The following is a 20,224-nucleotide window of genomic DNA, read 5'->3' as shown; positions in this document are numbered from 1 at the left end:
CTGAACTACAGCTGTACATCCTATCAGCAGTGCTGGGTACTGCTTTGTTCTGACCTCAGAGGAATTTGATTTGCAGTTTGGTTTGTAAGAGGAGGAGAAAGAGGAGGGGAGGAGGTAAATCAAAACAAAGGAGCAAAGGAGCAACTTGTCCCTCTGAGGTGACAGGAAGACTGTGGAAGGTATGAAGGGTCTTGGAGCAAACCACCAGCAGTGGCCAGATTCTCCATGGGAGAGGGACAAGGATGGCTGGAAGAGCACCTGGAGGAACTGTACACTAATAGGTCTGGCCTCTAAAACTCCTACACCAGTTTCTTTTTGTCTCAGACATATTTGCTTTTACTTCCCGGGCATCCTTTTCTCAAAGTGTCAGTACACTAGGAAATCCTGTAGACCACAATCTACACCTCTAAATAAGCCTGTGTTCACCCAGAGGACAGTGTATTTATTTCTGTGCTCTGAAGAGTCATAAAACCAGAAGCTGCAGTGCCACAGGGGGTGGCAGGGGGAAGGACTGAGGTCCTGAAGCAGCCACGTGCACTGCGGGAGAACCATCCTGGAGTATTAACTATCTCCTCACAGGAGAGTGACATGGCAGTAAAAAATATATTATTCTAATAATTCTCTGTTACAAATTGAAGCTGTGATTACTAAAAAAATAAAAGGGACTAAAAAAAGCTGTTAAATTTAATTGAGATTACTGCTAGATGCTGTTTCCATCTAGTTTTTATTCTCAGGATACATAAACTAGGGCAGCAAAAAAATGATAGAAATCCTCAGATGCTTTCTGACAGCAATGATCTCTTTCCTACCAGTGGCAGGATTGATTGAGCCTGGTTATGTCCAGATCAGGAAATCCAGTGAGGATGTTCAAATGCTGAACTGTTATTCAGCTCCATGGCTCTGGCACCTCACACATGCTAAAGGACATTTTCCAGGCCCCCACGGCACTGCTGGCTCTAAACGTGTTCTGACACAGGTAAGAAGGCAGTGGGTGCACTGGACCTATGGAATAACTTTTAACACAACAGAGAATGTGGCTGTGGCATTTGTCCTGATGGGAATTTTAAAAATTGCTGATATGAAATCTCAGTGATTTGTGGATGCATTGTTTTTGTTCATGGAAAAGCATCTAGGCTGCTCTCATCGCTTAGAGTAAGCATTGTCTGTTCAGATTTTTTTGCCTCAGATATTTTGATGGCATGCAGGCTTGGCATTCTGCTAAATAGAGACATTGAGTCTTCATAGTTTTATCTCTTGAGCCCATCTGGTTTGAAGTAGTTGACAACAAGCAGGAAAGGGAATAGAATGAAAGACTCACTTCATGTTTGCTGAAATAAAAGAAATGTGCAAGGCAGTGCTCAAATCGAACCAGCCTGGGAGAAGGGCCGCCTCTCCCCACCCCTCCTCTGCCCTTTCCCGATGATGGCTTTGCCTGCAGCTCCTGCATTCCGGCTGGCTCTTGCTGCCCACGGTTGGAGCTCACAGCCCAGACAAAGGGCAGCTGAAGCAGCCAGGCTGGAGCACGGAGAGGAGGGGAACCATCACCCCCCGGAAAAAGGAACAATGGGAGCATGAAGCAAGTGGAGTAAAACACAAATGCCGAGCCCCTGCCCACCACCAGTGACAAAAGCAATAGTGCTAACACCTCACACTAAGGTGCTTCTCTTAAGTTTTACATGTTGTTTATTCTGTTTTTCCACTTCTTTGTTGCAATTTAAAGCCCGAGGACACCAGTCTGAGTCCCTGGGCACTGTGCAGTCACTCCTGTGGAGGCAGGTACCCAGCACAGCAGTGGCACCCGAGGTGTCCTGCCCTGCCCACTGAAGCACCCGCTGGCTGCCAGAAGGAGCGTCAGGGAAGAGGAGGAGGAGGCTGCAGGGAAACATTCCCTTCCCTTCTCCCAGAGAGCACTAAGAGCTGTGACTGTGACAGAGGAGCAGAAGCCAGGCTGGAGTGGACAGTGCAGGTCACTCACTCTCACACAGGGAATAGAAGGCTGTCCCTTGGCAGCTCCAGCTCCACTGGGAGCAGGAGATGGAAGCTGCCCTACAGCCTGGCAGGATGTCACATCACTGAGCACTGAAAAGGCATAGGGCCTCTTCTATCTATGCTGCTCCACCTCCTTATAGAAATAGGTCCTAAATGTGACTTTTCTGGCTCTTGTTCTTAATCACTTTGTTACTAGTCCAAATTTATAATTTTAACCTAAATGAAAGTGAGTGATTTATTGTAATTATTTTCTATAGGCTGCTCTTAATAAACTTTTTTTTCTTTTTAAATCTGGAAAAACATTTAATTTCCCATATGGAAAGAATGCATTTATCATACTTTACTTGGATATACTTGGCCAACTATTGCACATATATGCAAAACATATGTGACAAATTCAAGGCTGAATTTCATAAAACAGAAATGCTGTGAAAGGTGATATAATAAATATATTACACAGACATATGTGGCCAATTTATAAAACTACGGTGTCTTTGGTAAATTTATAATAGGTCATTTCTATTAATGGGGGAATGAGTGCGTTGTTTCTGGCATATGCAACACACAGTATTTTACACAGCCCTCCTGAAGGACAGTGGGCCTTTGCAGAGCAGACTTGTACATACATTGTGTATATGGGACTTGTCTGTGTTTTTCAAAATTAATGTGTCTTCAAAACCAGCTCTTCCTTTTTGCATTGATTGTGTGGGCAACATAGTGAGCAGGGGAAAAAAGCATGAAATACTATTCTTTGAGATTTGCAAACCTCTGATACACTGTCTAGGTTCCCACAGACAGTGGGTGTCTCACTGTAACAGAGTGCATGTTTTATATGCACTCGCAGCTCATGATAATGGCAATAATAGAAATCTTTGGGTACACTCACTTTCACCTAGTTCTGTCAAACACCTGTGTAAATTATGTATCTTAGCAATCAATTGAATTGGAATGATTAAATGAAGAACAAAATGCTATGTCTAGAAAAACGTTACATTCATACTAAGTGCTGGCCTCTACACACGCACAGTGGATTCTTAATAACACCAGCTTAAAGCAACGGCTGAGCCACTGCTGGCTGAGTATCCTCAAACTGTAACTCACGGGAGACTTCCCCTTCTTATTTATGCCAGAGTGTTTCAAACATCAAATTTTCCTTTAACCCCCAAATCTATATTTTCCTCTCGTCGTGTATTTCCCAGCTCCGGAAGATGAAGCCCTTCTCGTTTTCCGTGCGTGCCGGATCCACCGCGTGCCATGCCCGGCTCTTCCCTCTGGAGGGAGCCGGCTCTTCAGGCAGGGCCGCCCGGGCTGCGCGCAGCATCTTCCTCTTCCTCCTCCTCCGCTGCCGTGGGGCAGCGATACCTGCAGGAGCTCCCGAGGTGACCCTGAGGGAATCCCTGCCCACACGGGCAGTTCCACACAAACGGCGGGTCACGCCAAAGCAGCCGCGCTCTCAACGCGCTGCAGCAAAACCACATTTGGCTTCAACCGACCGGGAAACCGAACAACAGAAGGCAAAGCACTGAGAACCAACACATGTACGTGCACACACGCGCTCTCCTCCCACCTTCCAGCCCAGCCGTGTTCAACAGGCTCAGGGCAGCTTTCTGAGCTCTTTGGGTGATGCTGCTGGAACCTGCTTTGCAGGTACTGCTGCGTTTGCTCTCCCACCCTTCTCCAGGCAGCAGGGCTCAGCTTCTGCCCCTCGCCCTAACCTGTGGGTGCCTGGCTTGTTTTCAGCGGCTACAGGGATCCCTTTACACAGGCAGAACCTCACACAGCACGAGTGAACCTGCTTTTCTTATTCCATACAGACCAAGGCACAAGTGCCCCTTGGTGAGGGATGCAGCATCACAGGCTGAAATCCGCTTGCTGGAGAGAAAGGGGCAGTGCCTGACAGGAGAGGACAGTGCCCCCGCTGAGGTGGCCCCACTAGCCACGGCTCCTTGAAGGGATGCACTAGAAGCCCACAGCTCATGGCAGACCCACACTGTCCCCCAGCAGCCTGCAGAACACCTTTCTATACTTGCTGCAGCCCTCGGGTCATTGCCCACCCTGCAGGGCACTGTCACACACTGTAGCAGGAAGCCAAACAGTTCTCCCCTGGCCACGGCCGTGTGTACATGTGCTTGAGACTGACCGAAGAGATGCCAACAGCCCAGGATGCTGAGATGCAGCTGCTGGGGTCTACCTGCACAGCTCTAGCCAGAGAGGTATAGGGCCTCCCTGAAGAGAAGGAACGACTAAAGACAACATCTAGGAAATGTATAAAAAATGTGCATGAACTCCACAGATACACAGGAGTTTCATCCCCACGCTCCTATCCTATACTGAATTTAGTCAATTCCACTAGCAAGGAAAGAATAAAATGAACTGCAAAAAGCCATTTCTGAAAACTGGAGCTATCCCTAGTGTTTGGGTTAAGTGATTAAGCGAAGGCCACCCTTGTTCCACCAGTGTGGGCCTAATCCTGGATTTATCCACTGAGCTAAGTGATGTGGTTCCCAGACCTCAGAAGCACACACTGAACTCAGCCTGTACCTCTAGAAAACAGAGCTAGATGGCTAATTTATTCTCTAGCCCTATTTGGAAGAAACAAAGGATGCTTGTAACCTCCACGCTTGGGCCTGTTTTACAGCAGCTTTTAAATACACTTTGTGTGTAAGTGCTTTGTGTGACTTGAGGTGACCACAAGTGAAGTGTTGCCTGCAACTGCAGACACTTTCCTTCCTAGCATGTGCCATGGACCTTGGTGACAGCACGGGCTGAGTGAAGTTTAACCAGACATGTCATCAAATTATACCAAGTAATTTGTCAAATGAATCTACACTACACAGACAATGCATGGCCTATACATGATATATCCTGACTAACAGGCTGACAGGTAATGGGACATTAAAGTGTTACAGATTTTCTGTGATTTTCAAAAGGCTTCTACTAGTCAACCTGCAGCACTATGGGGCTTTGTTTACTTGAAATAGATTTTTTGTTGGCATAGAAAAATGAACCTCCTTGCTTTCCATATCTGTAGCACTCCAATCCAGTGAGACATTGTTATGGAAGGAGGGACGCCAGTCAAAGCCCTGAGGAATCTTGATTTAAGGATTAAAACACGACATGAACTGGACTAATGTGCTTCAATGTGAACATGTCTAAGCACCTTGCACACTGATGGACTAAATGCATGGTTAGAAATCCCATTTTCACTGGGAATCATGGTCCCCTTCCCATTCAGCCTCAGGACCTGTGCAGTGGTTCTTTAGCACAGAACTGCTGATCCTGAGGGCTCACTGCACACAGCCATAGCTTGAAGCTCTGTGATCTTCTCTTCTAACAAATATAAAATTGAAAATCCTACAGTCCAGGCAAGGACCTTGAGCCACTTCCATTAAGGGCACAGTTTAGTCCTGGCATCTTGGGTCATTCTCTGGGTGCTTAAAGAGAACAGGTGCTTACCAATACAAACAGATCTGTTTTCACCTGGAATCCCAGCCTTGCAAACTGCTGTATTGTGATAGATCACCCCAACCACGGGCACCTGCAGCACCCAGGGACAGAAGGGAAGGAGCAATCCCCTATGGAGAGCCACTGCTTGCTCAGACTAAGAACCCTCCTTATTTAAATAACCTCATTTTGTAGGGGAGGCTAAGACTTCAGGGCAGACAAACTGACAAATATACACAAATAATCAAACAAGAAATGAAAGAAAGAAAGAAGAGGAAAAATATTTATAAATGTCACTGTCCAATGTCTTTTCAATTTAAATGAAATAAGATTATCTACATATATCTACAAATATCTACATGTATCTACACTTTGCAGATATGATTCTTTGGTTGTCTTCACTTTTTTTCCTATACTGCAACTATCAAGAAAAAAAAAGGGGGGTTGTATAATCTTTGAAGGAAATAATAAATATAACAACTTCATTAAATGTTTGACCAAAGCTTTGGCACTAATCAGTTTACAGATAACAAATCATACTGAAAACTCTGAAATAACAGAGGCAAAGCAATAGCAACAGGCACATCCGAGAGCCATTTCCCACTGACTAATAATAAGCACAAGGCTATTTTACATCAACCTTTCTGAGAACATTAATTATGGTTTAGTCAGACACTAAGAATCTCACAATTCACTGCAAATGTCAAATAAAATACATATTTCTTGCACAAGTCTTTTTTTTTTATGGATCCAGATATATTTTTTAACAGAAAAAAAGAATTACATAAAATGTTCATGGTAGCCTGTATCCCTTCTTAAACCTTTCCAAAAAGGTTTTGGAAGCCCAAAGCCCACTGCCAGAGACAAAATAAACATTGCTATTAACACTGCCACCTGCGCAAGGGAAAGAACATGTTTTAAAGAGTTTGTAATGAAAATGCACAAACATGGATGAATAAATGACTTGAAAAGAAATAACCCCCATCTTTTAATGTGGAAGAATCAGACAAGTGTTCATAATACTGTATACCAACACAGCTGAGGAGCTGCTCAATACCTTCTCTGAACACAAAGGGACTGCCTCCGGTGAGCATCTGACAAAAACACAAGCCAGCTATTCAAAACACATCCCTGGAGAACTGTGATGAACAGGGCCATCTTTTTAACAGTAAGGAACGACTACTGAATGAAGATATTAAAGGAAAAAGTACTTACCGGCATTAAGAGGGATGATGCAGCAAGCAGGTAATGCAGAATAGGTGCTTTAGGACTACTACAATTTGGGTCAGCCAAATATACGGGGTGAGCCAGTCTGAGAAAAAATCCCTGAAGTCCCTCTGAAAGGCACCTCCACAGGAGAGCATTCAAGAGCTCGGGCAGGGATGCAGGAAGGCAGGACGGCGTGAGGCTGCCTGAGAAGCAGGTGGGGAACACACAGCCTGAACTCTGCAGACATTCCCCCACCCCCAGGCTGGTTTTTAAACCTTTCCAGGTATTGTTGGGAAAACAAGATGCAAACACAGCTGCACGTGGCTGTGCTCTTGGCCATGGGCCCTTCTCAACAGCTCCAGAAAAAGCTGCTATATGCTTAAGGCATCCCAGTGAACCCCAAAACTTAACAGTGGGTCAGGGCCAGAGGAGAAGTGGGAAATTTGTTCTGGCAGTGAGGATTCAAAGCGCTCCCTTAAACTAAATTCTGCTTCCCCAAGAATCTCCTCAAAGAACCGCCTGAGCCACGTGTGAACCAGCCCTCGGTGTGCCCCAGGCTGGGAGAGACCGACACCGGCAAGTGCAGGACGGCTCACGGCTCACGGCCGGCCCCACAGCCCCTGCTCGGTGCCCACGTACAGGCCCCGTGGGCACCGCCAACCCCGGCGGTAACACCAAACCTCCGTCACAAGACCCGGCGGGCGAGTCAGAGGGGACAAGTCATTTTACCGCTGCCGCCTCCCCGTCCTCCCAGCGTATCCCAGCCGCCCGACGGTCCTCGGTGCCCGGCACGAACGGAGGCGCGGGGAAATAGGGAGATAAGGACATATGGCTTCATTTATCAAAGTGCAGCCGCGGGTCACACCGCGATGGCGCTCCCGGCGCCGCCGCCCTCACAGCCGCCACAGGGCGGGGCGCGGGGGCGGGGCCCGGCTGCCGGCGATTGGGCTGTCCGGCTGTCGGTCAGGTCAAGCTGGCCAATCAGCTCACTCGGAAGGCGGGAGGTGAGGGAAAGGCGGGAAGGGGGCGGGCGGTGTCTCTCGTGCCGCCGGTGCCCCGTTACCGGGGCCCGTAGTCGTAGCCGGCGGGCGCCCCGGCCGGCGAGTACATGTTGGCAGCCGCCGCTGCCGCGGCCGCCGCGTTCATGTGGTGGTGGTGATGATGGTGGTGGTAGCTGTGCCCGCGGATGCTGGGGAGGGGGTACGGGGCGGGCCGGCTCTTCGCCCCCAGGTAGTGGTCGTAGGCGGCGGCCGCCGCCGGCGGGTACTTGTAGGGATGGTGGTGCAGCGGCTCCGACGCGGCGGGCTCCAGGCGCAGTTCGTGGTGCGGCGGGCTGGGCCGGCCGCCGCCCGCCCCGGCCAGCGGCACCAGCCCGCCGCCTCCGGCCGGCAGCGCGGGGCTGAGCACGCGGGACATGAGCTGCTGGTGCGCGGCCTCGGCCTGGTGCAGCGCCGTCCCGCCCGCCTCCCGCTCGAACTCCCGCCGGCTCTCGGCAGCATCTGCGGGGGCAACAGCGTCAGTGCGGCCGCGCCCGCGGGACGCGCATCCGCACACACGGGAAAGAGACGCGGGAAGGCAAGAGCGGGGCTGCGAGCGGGGCGTGCAGCAGCGGCATGCGGCAGGAACGGGGCTGGCGGGACGGGACCTTCTGACTCCGATAAATGGAGCTGAGTTGACTGACAAGCTGGTACACGCCTGACATTTTTGCAATTGTGTAACACTAAACAAATACAGACTTCCCTTTATTTTGCAGGCCCGGAGTGCGTTGGAAGAAAGGCCTTCGGTCGTCTTTGCAGTTGTTTGCTCTGGGTAATGGAAAAGCAGTCAATGGGCAGAGGTGCTGTTCGACCTGACTGCAGCTCCTGAATGGAGTGGGTCGGCCCTAAGCGCACTGCCGAGGCGCGTTAAAAGGGCAATGCGAGGAGGAACCTGTAGCCAACACTGCATTTCTGCCTGAAAAGCTGCGTTTGTTGCCAAAAAGCTGAAAATGGGACTCTAAAGGCAAGGGGCAGTGTTGTTTAAAGCAGCAAGTTTTCTTAAGCATATAACAACATAAACATTGTAGTCCAAGGAAGAATGAATTAGGCTATGAAGGTGGGTATTTTTCCTTAAAAAATAAGTGATAGCACAAAGCTCATGAGCAATGGGGCTGTGCACCAGCGTGGTGAACAAGGCTGGCCCCAAGCACGCATGCACTGGCTGTGCAGGCCAGCAGGGCCTGGGTGATGGGCTGGCCTGGCCACTGAGGGCTCTCACCTTTCTCTGTCCCATTCTGGTGGGCTGGAGAAGAGACTGGATTGCGGGATCTGGCAAAAGCGCTCATGAGAGGAAGAGCCCCTGGCCTGTGGTTCCTGGGCCTGGAAGAGGAAGGGGAGAAGTGATACAGAGCTGATGGTCCCACAGAATGAGCAATTGGAGCATTGCCTCTGAGCTGCAGCTGGCAAACAGGGCCCAATACAGTGTCGCCCTCCATGCAAGCCTTATGCAAATGTAAGCTGGGCAGATGCATGTGAAATGGGCTGAGTGGGGTACTGCCATAACCAATAAAGGCACAGCCTTACCAGTCCTCAGGGTCGCAGTCTCTGAATCCCTTGGCAAAAGGGTTGCTTGCAATCTTCAACTGCGTGATCTGTAAGGAGAAGTGGCAAAATGTCTCAAAGCAGCACATGGGGCTCCCTGGCCCAACAGTGAGTGTGTCCCTGAGCAGACTTTGGGACTCAGCAGTGCTTGGCGTAACAGAGAGGGTCCAGGTGGCTGGTGGAACCGGGGTGTTCTCTGCCACAGAGCACAAGAATGTACTTTCCCTCTGTTAGGATATGTGGGCTAATATGCTACCTAATATGAGTTCAAGGTGAAGGGACAGGCAGTCTGAGTCGGCTGCAAAAGCCGAGTAAATGCACTTGTAAGAAAATGCCACATTATATGGGTCACCACTGGAGCAGCTAAGACAAATCATTGGATAAATCATACTTATGTATTTATTTAATTCGCCAGGGAGAAGGCAGGACATTTTCTATATTTAAGCAAATCCACGGATAAAGTATGTGATTGTGAGTTTCCGGAATGGGTTGAAAAACAAACTTTAAGCCCCTCAGTGACAGTTCCAGCCTTAGAGGTCAAACTGATAGAAAGCAGGAGAGAAAGAGCAGCTGTCCGGAGCCATCAGGCAAATGCCAGCCGGGGAGGGACTCCAGAGCCCCTTAAAGGCACAGCCTTTCTCTGGCCTCGCCGCTTCCAGCGCGGCGAGGTGCGGCCCGACCGCAGCATCCCGGAGACACCTCAAGTCAATTTGCTCGGAGCCACTGCAGAGGGTGACACTGCCGCCAGCTGCTCACGGACAGCCCCGGGACACAGCCCCGGCCTGGGCGGCATCATTGCAGAGCGTGGAAAAGCATTGCATTGCTGAAAAGTCCCTGCTATGAAATCGTATTTCCACCCGCTGCTGGGATTCCTGCTCTTTACATTACGCTGATGCGATTTAAAGGAGCAATTGGATTAGCTGCTGCCCAGAGATCCGCATCAAATTGGGGTGGGGGTGTTTTGTTTCGTTTTGTTTCGTTTTTAACATACTATTGCGTTCTGAGGAGAGACAGACCGCTACGAGCTTAAAGCGGTAAAATCGCAGATTTATCCAAACAAATTGTGAGTGACATTTCGCAGCGGGAAGCCTGTAGTTTCCCCACTAGCCCCGGTCTCGGGTTTACATAGGTAATGAGGTTCCCCCGGGCGGGGGGAAACTGGCGATGGGGCTAGAGCCCACGTCGCTTCCTCGGCATACACCGATGCAGCTCCGCGCAGCTCCTCGGCTATCGGGTTCCTTGCGCTGCCCGGAATGGGTTTAGCAGATGGGGAGGAGGAGGCGGGAATACCCCCAGCCACCCCCGCCGCCGCCGGACACCCGCAGCCCGGCCTCCAACCCCGGAGCCGGACGAAGGGGCTGAGCCAGCGCCGGATGCGCCCGCACCCATGGTACCTCCCGGGCGACCCCAACCCCCGCTTTGGGCTGCCCCGAGCTCCGCTGCTGCCTCACCCGGTGGTTCTGGTAGGCGGTCACTGCTGTGAAGCGCGTCTCCTCGAAGACGAAAGTTTTGAAGTTCTCCTCCGCGTACTTCTCGCTGTCTTTCCGGGGGTCCACGTAGACCACGTGAAAACGCGGCTGGTATCTGTGCATGGAGTTCAAAATGATCTGAATGATAAAACGAGCAAGGAGACAATGACTGATCCAGGCGGAGCATGGAGAGAGGAGAGCGCAGCCCCGGCCCTGCCGGCTCCACTGCCCGGGGCAGCCGCGGGGCTGGGGCAGAGCCCCCGGGGAGGGGCGCGGGCAGGGTCACCCCACGGGAATCACAGCGCGGGGAGTTCCCACCCGGTGCAGCCCCGTGTTGGACACCTTCTCCCGGGAACACTTACATGCCCGTTGTCATCCAGCAAATTGTTGGTCAGTTTGAGCTTATCGAAGGAAACGATCTGCTTCATCCACTGCGCCCCTTTGGCCGGGGAGTCCGGGTGGTAATGGACTCTCCCGGGGGTGGCGGGGTCGGCTTTGCCGGCCACCAGCCAGGAGGAACTGTGGAAGGCGTACCTGCGGGAGGGGAAGGCACCCTCAGCCGCGGCCCGGGGCGCTCCCGCCCGCGTCCCTGCAGGACCCGGGACTGTCCCCCTGGCCCACCGAGGGGGACGCACCGCCTCTCCATCAACCCCGCTCCCTACGACCACGAGAGGAACGAGCTCCTTTCTGCAGCTAGAATTGCTGCGGAGGGGATATAATATGTTATCAGGTTGGCGATGGAACTGTCGTGAGAGAAATCTGCAGGATGGAGGAAATTTATAGCTACTCGTGTAGGTTTGGGAGAGAAGCCACAAAACCTTCCCCCTTCCTCTAAAATAAAGGGTGAAAAAGAGCCCTCTATACAGTAATACTCTGGTTTTAAGTGAAGAGTGGAAAGTTGTGTGTAGATTAATAGCAGGTTCAGAATTTAGCAGTCTTGTTTCATTCTTTCAAAGTACATATTCAACAGTAACATTTAAAACAGAGAAACCAATCTTCTATACACGTGTTTACTTTAAAAGCCAGTGTTTGCACAGGGGGAATTAGAAACCATTGGACTTGAGCAGAAACATTACTTTTTAAAGATATACTCAATTGGATGTTATATATCCTACTTCCCTTGACAAGCAAACATTTCTAGGACGCCCTGAGACTTTGGATATCTGTCTAAATATTTATATATCGGACGCTGCGATTCCTATGCGGGCTGCCTGCTCGGCGTCCTGATCTGAAGCTAAATACATAATGTGCCTTTCACTGTCTTAAAATTAAAGGGGTTCCAAACCAGACTGCATCGCTGCCCTGTGAGTCGACAAGGCCTTCCTACACTCTCGCTGGAAACAAGGACAAGGTTTTGTGGCTTAGGCAGCTGGTGCCTTTCCAGAGCACAAACCCCACTCACTTCACCCAAGCACCCAGGAAGCTCCCCAGCAGGCATGGCACGGCTTCGGGACATGCGCCGAGAGGCTGCTGCAGCATTCAAGGAGCACCGAGGGGATTTTTCTTAAGTGGCAAAGGGTGTTTGCCGGTGGAGACATGCAGCAGGATGAAAAGGAGAGGTTTTCCGGGCAGGACAAGGCAGCTCCTGCCCCGTGCCCTGTGGAAACCTGCCCTTCTACCCATGCCGGACTGGCCCCGGCCGCCTGTGAGCCCGGTGCAAAGGTTGAGGGGGCCCTGCGGTCCCGCGCAGCCGCTCCTGGCCCCGGGCTCGTTGCAAGGGTGTGAAAGAGACCCCAGGTCAGCCGCATCCTGTGTCCCCTCCCTGTCTCGCACCAACAGGTGTCACGCCCAGGGGCACATCCCCGAACCCCCAGAGGGCAGGAGCAGGGGGTGAGCAGCGACCCACCAGCCCCTCGGCTCTGTGAACCGCGGGACAGGCCAGGCATTTGTTACTTGCCGGTATCGCTTGTCATCCACCGGGACAAAATCCATGAGGAGCATGTAGTCAGCCATAGGGTCCATCCCGAATATCTTCACCTGGAAGGTGGGGAACATGCGCCTGGCACAGAGAGGAGAGAGAAGTGCTCAGCTGAGGAGCAGCCGGGAGCCCCGAGGGGCCGGCACGGGTCTCTTCCCCTCCAGCTGCTCCGAGACCCTCCCGGTTGTGGTGACAAGTCTCCTCGCAGAAACCACTGGCCGGAGGAAGAGACAGAAATGCCCAAGCTGAGTGGTGAGACAGGCTGCTGTGTTCCCCAGCCCTCGGCAGCATCCCAAAAGGCGAGCCAGGGGCGTCCTGCCTCTCCCGCTGGCTCCGGGATCGTTTGTGTCAGACACCCGAAATGCCCCAACGCGGTGGAACAGAGGCCAGGGGGAACAAGAGCATCCTCGGCCTTTGCTATAGGGAGATCAAGCGAAAAGAATTTATCCTCTGTGGTTTCCTCACCATTTTAGCTGACCTGACTAGAGGCACATGCAAGGCATTACCCTGACTGCAGACCCACACTCAAGCTTTGGGAGTCTCGGGCAGCCCGTGGGGGTCAAATCTAAAAACTCCTGCGAACGACACAAGGTAACCAGGTTCCCACCTGTGCAGCTTCTGTACCCACCAAATGGTGCCCGTTTGAAAGCAGTGGTTACAGCAGCAGCCCCTAGAGCCAGCGGGAGACCTCTCCCAGCCCGGAGGGGCAAACGCTCCCCCTTGGCGGGCAAGGGATGGAGGGCAACGGGGATCTCCCAGAAAGCGCCGTCCCTGATCCACTTCATTGCAAGAGCCCAGTCGGGCTCCCGCTCCCCGCACCTTCGCAGAATGAAAAGGAGAGCGGAAAGGAGCCCAGGGCTCCGGAGCTGGGCAGGCCAGCCCCCGCGGCTGCTCCCCCCGGCTTTTCTCTGTCCAGGCCCCCGGAGACCCAAAGCTAAGCCGAAACGCGGATCCCACGCTCAGGAAGGGCACGATTCCTTCAAGGGGCTGCAGTACAAATACGATCGGCGGTGGGCTAGGGGACGAGGCCGAGACAGTCCACCCGTCTGTCCCTCCTGCATCTGCACACACCGGGACCAGGGCCTGGCCCGCAGCTCCCCAGCAGGACACGCCGAAAGTGTGCCCTGGCGTCCGGGCTCGTTATAGCTTCGTTTTGTTTTATAGAATATAAACCAAGCGAGTGACGGTGGGCAATATTTCGGGAAGGGTGTCCGCAGCCATTGTAAAAACAAAGTCCCAATCGCCCCCTGGAAAACCAGCCCGATCAAACCCAGACACAGAGAGCTCCCCCGGACCTGTTTTTATGCGCCCCTGCCCCTCTCTGAGGGGCGATGGGGCAGCGCGCCTCTGGCTCCGCAGCTCTTCCAGATCGGGCCCAACTCTGCCGGGCTGCATCGGGATCGGGCAGCTCCGTCTCCCTCTCTTGTTAGGCTTCAGCAAACTCTGGAGCACGTTTTCAGTCGCTCCCTCTGCTATTATTATTTTTAAACGTGTAAAAGCCCCCATTAGCCCGAATTCCGGTGTTTCTTGTTCTAAAACTTAGTTTTAAAACAAACAACCTGAGATGATAAGACCCATCCAGACAAACAGCAGGGCCAGCCCAGAGGTGCTGGGAGAGAATAGGTTTTGTAGTGCCTTCCCCGAGCCTTTTCCTGCTGGTTTTACCCTGTCTTCTGTTTTTACTCCCCTGTCTGGAGTTTCGGCGGTGTCACAAAGTAAACGAAGAAAAGGGTGGGAGGAAAACCCCCAATTCAATTCGAATTTGTTAATTTCCGAAACTTTTGAACTGAGATATTTCCAATCCTTTCGCTCTTCTTGGAGAGCTAAGAAAGCCAGATCGAAGAACTCCTGTTTGCAGAGAGTCTCCGCCTGGAGCCTGAACGACCTTTTCCGCTAAGGAAAGCAACGCCGAGCCCGGCGCCGGGCTCAGGGGCCGCGGCCGGAGACAGCGAGCTGTGCGACCCGGCGCCGGGGCAGGCACCGTCTGCGGGAAATTCCACCCGGCTCCCGCAACGCAGCGCCGGCTGCTTTTACACCGGGCACCACGGTGATTGTTTTATTTTAGAAAATTGCTAATTTAAAAAAAAATAAAAAAGGAAACTGCGTACATTTAAGTATGTTTCATTTCTTTTGAACTTTCGAGACCCTCAAAATCGCTGACGGGAGAGCGAGAGCGCACGGCCGCGGTCACAGCTCTTGCCAGACCGTTCGGAGCGGAGCCCGACCCTCTCCCCCGGCCATCCCGCCGCAGTCAGCCCCGGGGCGAACCGAGAGCGAGCAACGGGGATTCCTTAATTTGTTTGTTTTTCTTTTCTCCCCCCCGCCGGATCGCTTTAAACCAAGGGAAGACTCTGTGCCTGGACAATTCGCAGCTCTGCCCGGAGCCTGGCGGGGAAAGCTTCGCAGCTCTGCCCGAGCCGCCGCGACGCTTCCCGGGGATCTCCATTAAATGCAGTAACTTAACAACTGTAATTGGGACTCCTTTTTTCCCCCAAAATGTTTTGCTCGTTCCTAACGCGATCGCATCAGCCGCTTTCTTTGTTCCCTGGCCAGGAGCAGGGTCCCGGCCCCGGAACCGCGCCGCGGCGGCCGGAGCAGTGCCGAGAAGAGCCGCGCTCCGCCGGGCTCGTTACTCGATAATCGGGAAATGCAACAGCCCTGGAACATGTTTCAAGGTGCAGAACTAGGGTCTGTTCGCGTCTCCGCCGGAAGGAAAACATCTGCCCGTGCTAAGAATGTATTTAGCAGGTTTTGCACGGTTTGCGCGTTGGTTTTTTTCCTTCCCCCATATCGTTGCTGTCCGCCCCGGGAGCACACGCTGTCCTCCGTAAACACGGGTCGAAGTCCCGTGTGGGGTCAGAGCCGAAGGCGCCGGAGGAGCACAGCGCCCTTTGCAGCGGGAGTGAAACCCAGTGCCCTGCCTGCCGTCCTCCGCACGCCTTCGCCGTCAGCCCGCAGCAGCAGCCGCGCGGTCTTCCGCACACCGAGGCCTTCGGGCCGCAAGAGCTCGCAGATTTCGCCTCAAGAGAAGCGCAAGGATCAAATACGGCGACCGCTGGGCCGGGCCGCTCCGCGACTCGCCCTTGGGCAGCAGCTTCAGTCTCCCCCCAAACTGCGAATTGAACCGCTCGAACCGGACTCTCCCGCCCCGACTGGCCTGGGTTCCCGGGTCCGGAGGGAGCCGCTGGAGAGCCGGGGCCGCTCGGGAGTTCTGCACTGACCTGCCTGCCTTGGTGACGATCATTTCGGTGCCCAGCTGGTTGAACTCGTCCCACAACGCCTTCATCTCTAGCTGGACGCTCACGTTGGCCACCTTCGGGTTCTTCTTCACCGGCGCCTTGGCCGCAGCGGCCGCCCCCGCAGAGCAACCCGAGACCGCGGCCGGCCCCGCAGCGGCTCCACCGGCGCCCTCGGGCTGCTCGGGGCCTGAGGACGGCGGGTTGGTCCCGGCCGCCGCCGCCGCCCCGCCGAAAGGGTAGCCGTGCTGGGGCTGGGGCGGCGGGTGCGGGTGCTGCTGAGCCGTGCACGGCTCGTAGTGTGGCGGCTCATGTTGTCCGTACGGGTCCCCCGGGGAGGGGGAGAGGTGGTACCCCCCGGAGGCGTTCAGGCTGCTCAGGCTGTTGGCCGTGAAAGCTGCAACATCGCAAAAATGGGACAGCTGGGTGAGCCAGGGGCTGGAGATAGCTGAAATCATTCCAAAAACAAGCGGTCAGGGCTCCGCTCCGGCTCCCACTTTCCCCCCAGCTCCGCGCCGCTCCGCGCGGCCCCCGCCTCCGCACCGGCTCCGCGGGGTGCCCTCCGCCTCCTCTCCTGCCCCGCGCCCAGCCCAGCGGGGCGCCTCCCCCTTTCCGCTTTGCTTGGCCCCAGCCCCGCTCCCCCCGGGGCAGGCGGGGAGCTCGCTGCTCCCGCTGCCTGCCTGCCTCGGCTTTTTTTTTTTCTAATTTATTTTTTTCTTTTTTTTTTTCTTTTCTTTTTTTTTTTTTTTCCCCTTTGCAAACCCGAGAGGTCTGCCAAGAGCCTCGGCGGTGCAAAGCCCCTGCTATCTCTGCAGGCCTCCTTCGCCACACACCACTTGGGACAAAGCAAACTCCTTCCTTTCGCCCCCCCACTTTCAAAAAAAAAAAAAAAAGGAAAAAAAAGAAAAAAAAGAGTTGTGGGAGAACTCAGAGAATGAAATCGGCTCTTATTTCCGTGTAGCTACGCTGCTACAGGTAACGTCCTTCACTCTGGAACCGCGGGGCTGCGGCTGACAGGGAAAGTCGGATCTAGCTTGACAATGCCCCATTCCCTCCATCCCCGGACGGGAAAGGGGAAGAGGCCGGGACCAAAGCAAAGCTTCGGGTCCGCGCCGAGGAGCACCGGGACGAACCGGGCTGCGCAGCCCTCGGCCGCCGGCCCGAGCGGGCCCTGCGGCGCATGACAGGCCGCCATGGGGAGCGGCCGGCTCCTTCACATCCCCTCCGATGCTGAAAGGCTCCTCGAGGTCCCGGGGGTCTTTTGCGTTATTTCCGACGCAGCCCCAGGCCCCCGGTGGGAGCCGAGCCCCGGCCTGCCGCTGCCTCGGGCACGGTCGGCGCTATCCGAGGATGCTTTCAGCGCCTCTCAGATGACTCGAGTCCCAGCGGCGGAGCCGTCGAAAGCTGCTGCCGGGCCACGGGCAATGCCTTTCTCTAAGGGAGGGCTACAGGGGCCCAGGCGCGCCTGGAGGAACGGCAAAGCCTCCTCCGACCGGCCCCGCAGGCAGGCCGCGTTCCGTGCACTGCCCATGGCCAGGCTGCCGGCCCGGGCCGCGTGAAAGCCCTCGGATACGCGGTGGCCGGCGGTCCCGTCCCCGCAGCTCCGCGGGGCCGAGCGCGGCACTCACCTTCCATGTCCCTGGTGACGGTGCTGAAGTGCATCTTCTGCGGGCGGCAGCCGGGGCGGGCGGGCGCGCTGCGGCCGCCGCGGCGCTCCTCCAGCGCTCCTTTCCCTGCTTGCTCGGCGGCGGCGACTGAAATCAGAGAGGCGATACTGAAAGCATTTGCCTTGGGAGACAGAGGGCTGTTTTCGTCCATAGGGGAGACACCAATGCAGGAGCAGCAGGCGCGGCAGCCTCCCACCACGAGCCCCCCCTCCCACCCCCTCACTCCCCTCCTTTCTACCGCACCATCCAGGGAGGTGCGAACGAGACCCCCTCCTTCCAGACGGGGGGGTGGGGTGGGGAAGGGAAACTTAAAAAAAAAATATAAATCCAACAGAAAACAACCTAAACCCTCTGCCCCCCGGGAAGGGCGTTGGAGAGTAAGAAACTTCCCCGGAGCCCTTTGTAGCCAGCGCCGAGCACCGCAACGGCGAACCGAGCTCTGTCAGCGAGACGGGACCGGGGAGCAACAAATAAATAATTCCACGAATTTCTTTCCCGGGGTGTCAATTTCTCACCCAACCACCCCCCGCCCCCAATTCGCTCCCTGCGATTTATTAATTTATTTTCTGTCTTCCTTTCCCCTCAACCACCACCTCCTGCTTCTGCCCCCCCTCGTCCCCTCCTTTTCTCCTGCACGAAGGGAAAGTGTCTCCCTTATAGGCGCTTTCCCCATTCAGTGGCTGGGAGGCGTCACATGGAAGCCGGGGGTGTTTGCCTGCAGAAGTGGCGGCGGCGGCGGCGAAAGCGAAGTGAAACTCCTGCCGAGACGGTGTCAAAGGGCTGGGGAGGCCCTTCCCCGCCTCCCGGGCACGGCGAACGGCCGCCGGGGAGGGATGGGATGGGATGTGCTGCGGGGCGGGCGGAGGGGCCGGCGGTGTCAATCACGGCGCCGGGAGCCGGCCGACGGGAAGGGAAGAGCCGAGCCGAGCCGAGCCGAGCCGAGCCCGGCGTCACGCTGCGGATGTCCGGCAACGAGAGAAGGGATTGCTCTTTTCCTCCAGCTCGCATGCACCGCGGGGCTGAGGGCGACCCTCGGGCCTCGGTGGCCGCGGGGACCGGCAGTGTGAGCCGCCGCAACAGGCGGGGTGTGCGCACGTCAGGGTGCGCTGCGGGCGCAGGTACCGCCGGCCGCTTCGCTCGGATGGGGCCCCCCTAAGCCCCGGGCCACCAAACTCCCAAAACGCCCGCCAGCGTTCGAGCATTTCCTTTCCCCCAAAAAAGCGGAGAAAACGGAAAGCAACGAGTGAGGCGGCAGGCGAGCTCCTGCCCAGCCCAGCGTGAGAGCCCGCTCCGTCGGAGCACCTGCACGGCCCGTCCGGGCCGGGAGCCGCGCCCGGTTCCCGTCCTTGCCCCGGCGAGGACGAGGCGCTACTCACCGCCCGCTATCGGCCCCTTGGAGCGCCGCGGCGTTCCCCGGCCCCTTCTTGCACATCGGCGCGGGGCAAGGCGACGCGCCCGCCCCGCCGGGTCCGGCCCGGTCCGGGCACCAGCACCGGTCTCGGTCCGCGCCCAGGTGCCGGTTCCTCCGGGCGGGTAGCTGCACCGAGGTCCCGGGGAAATGCCCCGACGGGGCGGGCGGAGCCGTGGGGCGCGCCGGTGGCTACCGTAGCGATGGGGGTTGCATAACCCAAGCGATGCGCGGAGAGCCGGAGTGAGCAAGCGGGTTATATATAGCTGCCCTGTCTGTAGCCTGCGGGGCTTGATTCTTCTGTTGAAATATTATCTTTGGATGTGGTAAAAATATTTGCAGAGAAAAATCTAGACTACTCTTACATATTTGAGCATATGTTCCTGCAGCTAACGGCATAAGGGCAGAGCGTGACATGATCGGTGTTTTGTTTCTTTGCTGCTGCTGCTGATGGCAGCGCGGTTCCTGGCCAGGGCAGCTTCTGCCCCGAGCTCAGGGACACGCCATAGAGAAGAGATTCCCGGTGCTGACCCGCGCTGCTCACCTGGCGCCAATACAAGGAGGAGGGGAAGGGATTTCGTTTGGGCACCCAGGGCAACACCGGGGAAAGCGAGGAGCCGCGGGTGCGAACTCCAAGCCGCCTCCGGGAACTGAAGGGTTGATGCGAGCGGGACGCTGATGCCCCTTCCCCGAGGTGTGCTTGGCTCTGGACAGCCAGGAGAAAATACTCCCCCTGAAAATTAAGAAAAGACCAGAAACCAACGTCCCAGCAGAGTCTGGGGTTGCTGTCCCTGCCTAAATTGCCCTCACCGTTTCCCAGGTTTATTCCTCTCTCCTTTCGTGCTCCTTACATAAAGCTCCAGCTGTAAGCGACGCCACGTCGGGGACAGCCCGGGCGCGGACCGGTCCCCCGGCCTGTCCACCCGGCCGGCGGAGTCGGGGTTGAGCGGGGTCTACCAGGAACAGAGGACCCGCCGGGAATCGTTGTCACCTGGGCGGCAGCGGAGCGGGTCCCCGCAAAATGGCGGGGCTGCAGCCTCGAAACCCCAAATCCCTGAGAGAAGACCCCGCTGCCCCGCTCCCACATCCCTGCCCTGCTCCGCAGACATGCGGGGTTCCCACACGCGTGAGTGGCGCTGGCGGAGCTGAGACAACGGAGGGGGAAACCACTCCTGTCTTCCCCGCAGGGACAGAACCCACCCGAGTGAGAGGATGGCACGGCGCTGTGCAGAAAGTGGGGTCGACCCCTTTCCTGCACCCCTAAAAGGGTCTATACCCAGAGGCCGCATTTGACAGAAGTCCCGA

The 20,224-nt window shown here is 55.4% G+C and overlaps 1 protein-coding gene across 1 annotated transcript; it reads right to left on the bottom strand.

Annotated features, from left to right (window-relative positions):
* Positions 1–5,732: 5,732 nt before the first annotated feature.
* On the bottom strand, positions 5,733–16,391 carry TBX1 (T-box transcription factor 1). Its single transcript, XM_066199582.1, has 7 exons — positions 15,830–16,391; positions 12,588–12,689; positions 11,053–11,224; positions 10,673–10,828; positions 9,204–9,271; positions 8,899–8,999; positions 5,733–8,141 (listed from the first exon to the last, which is right to left on the bottom strand). Exons 1-7 carry the CDS (start codon positions 16,300–16,302, stop codon positions 7,702–7,704), a joined length of 1,512 nt encoding a protein of 503 aa, XP_066055679.1. The 5' UTR covers positions 16,303–16,391; the 3' UTR covers positions 5,733–7,701.
* Positions 16,392–20,224: the final 3,833 nt, after the last annotated feature.

The sequence above is a fragment of the Chamaea fasciata genome, unplaced genomic scaffold, assembly GCF_029207755.1.
Source record: "Chamaea fasciata isolate MVZ Bird 193981 ecotype frontalis unplaced genomic scaffold, bChaFas1.0.hap1 SCAF_18, whole genome shotgun sequence".
NCBI lineage: Eukaryota > Metazoa > Chordata > Aves > Passeriformes > Sylviidae > Chamaea > Chamaea fasciata.
The sequence above is the reverse complement of the archived record's forward strand: the minus strand, read 5'-3'. Positions and strand labels throughout refer to the sequence as shown.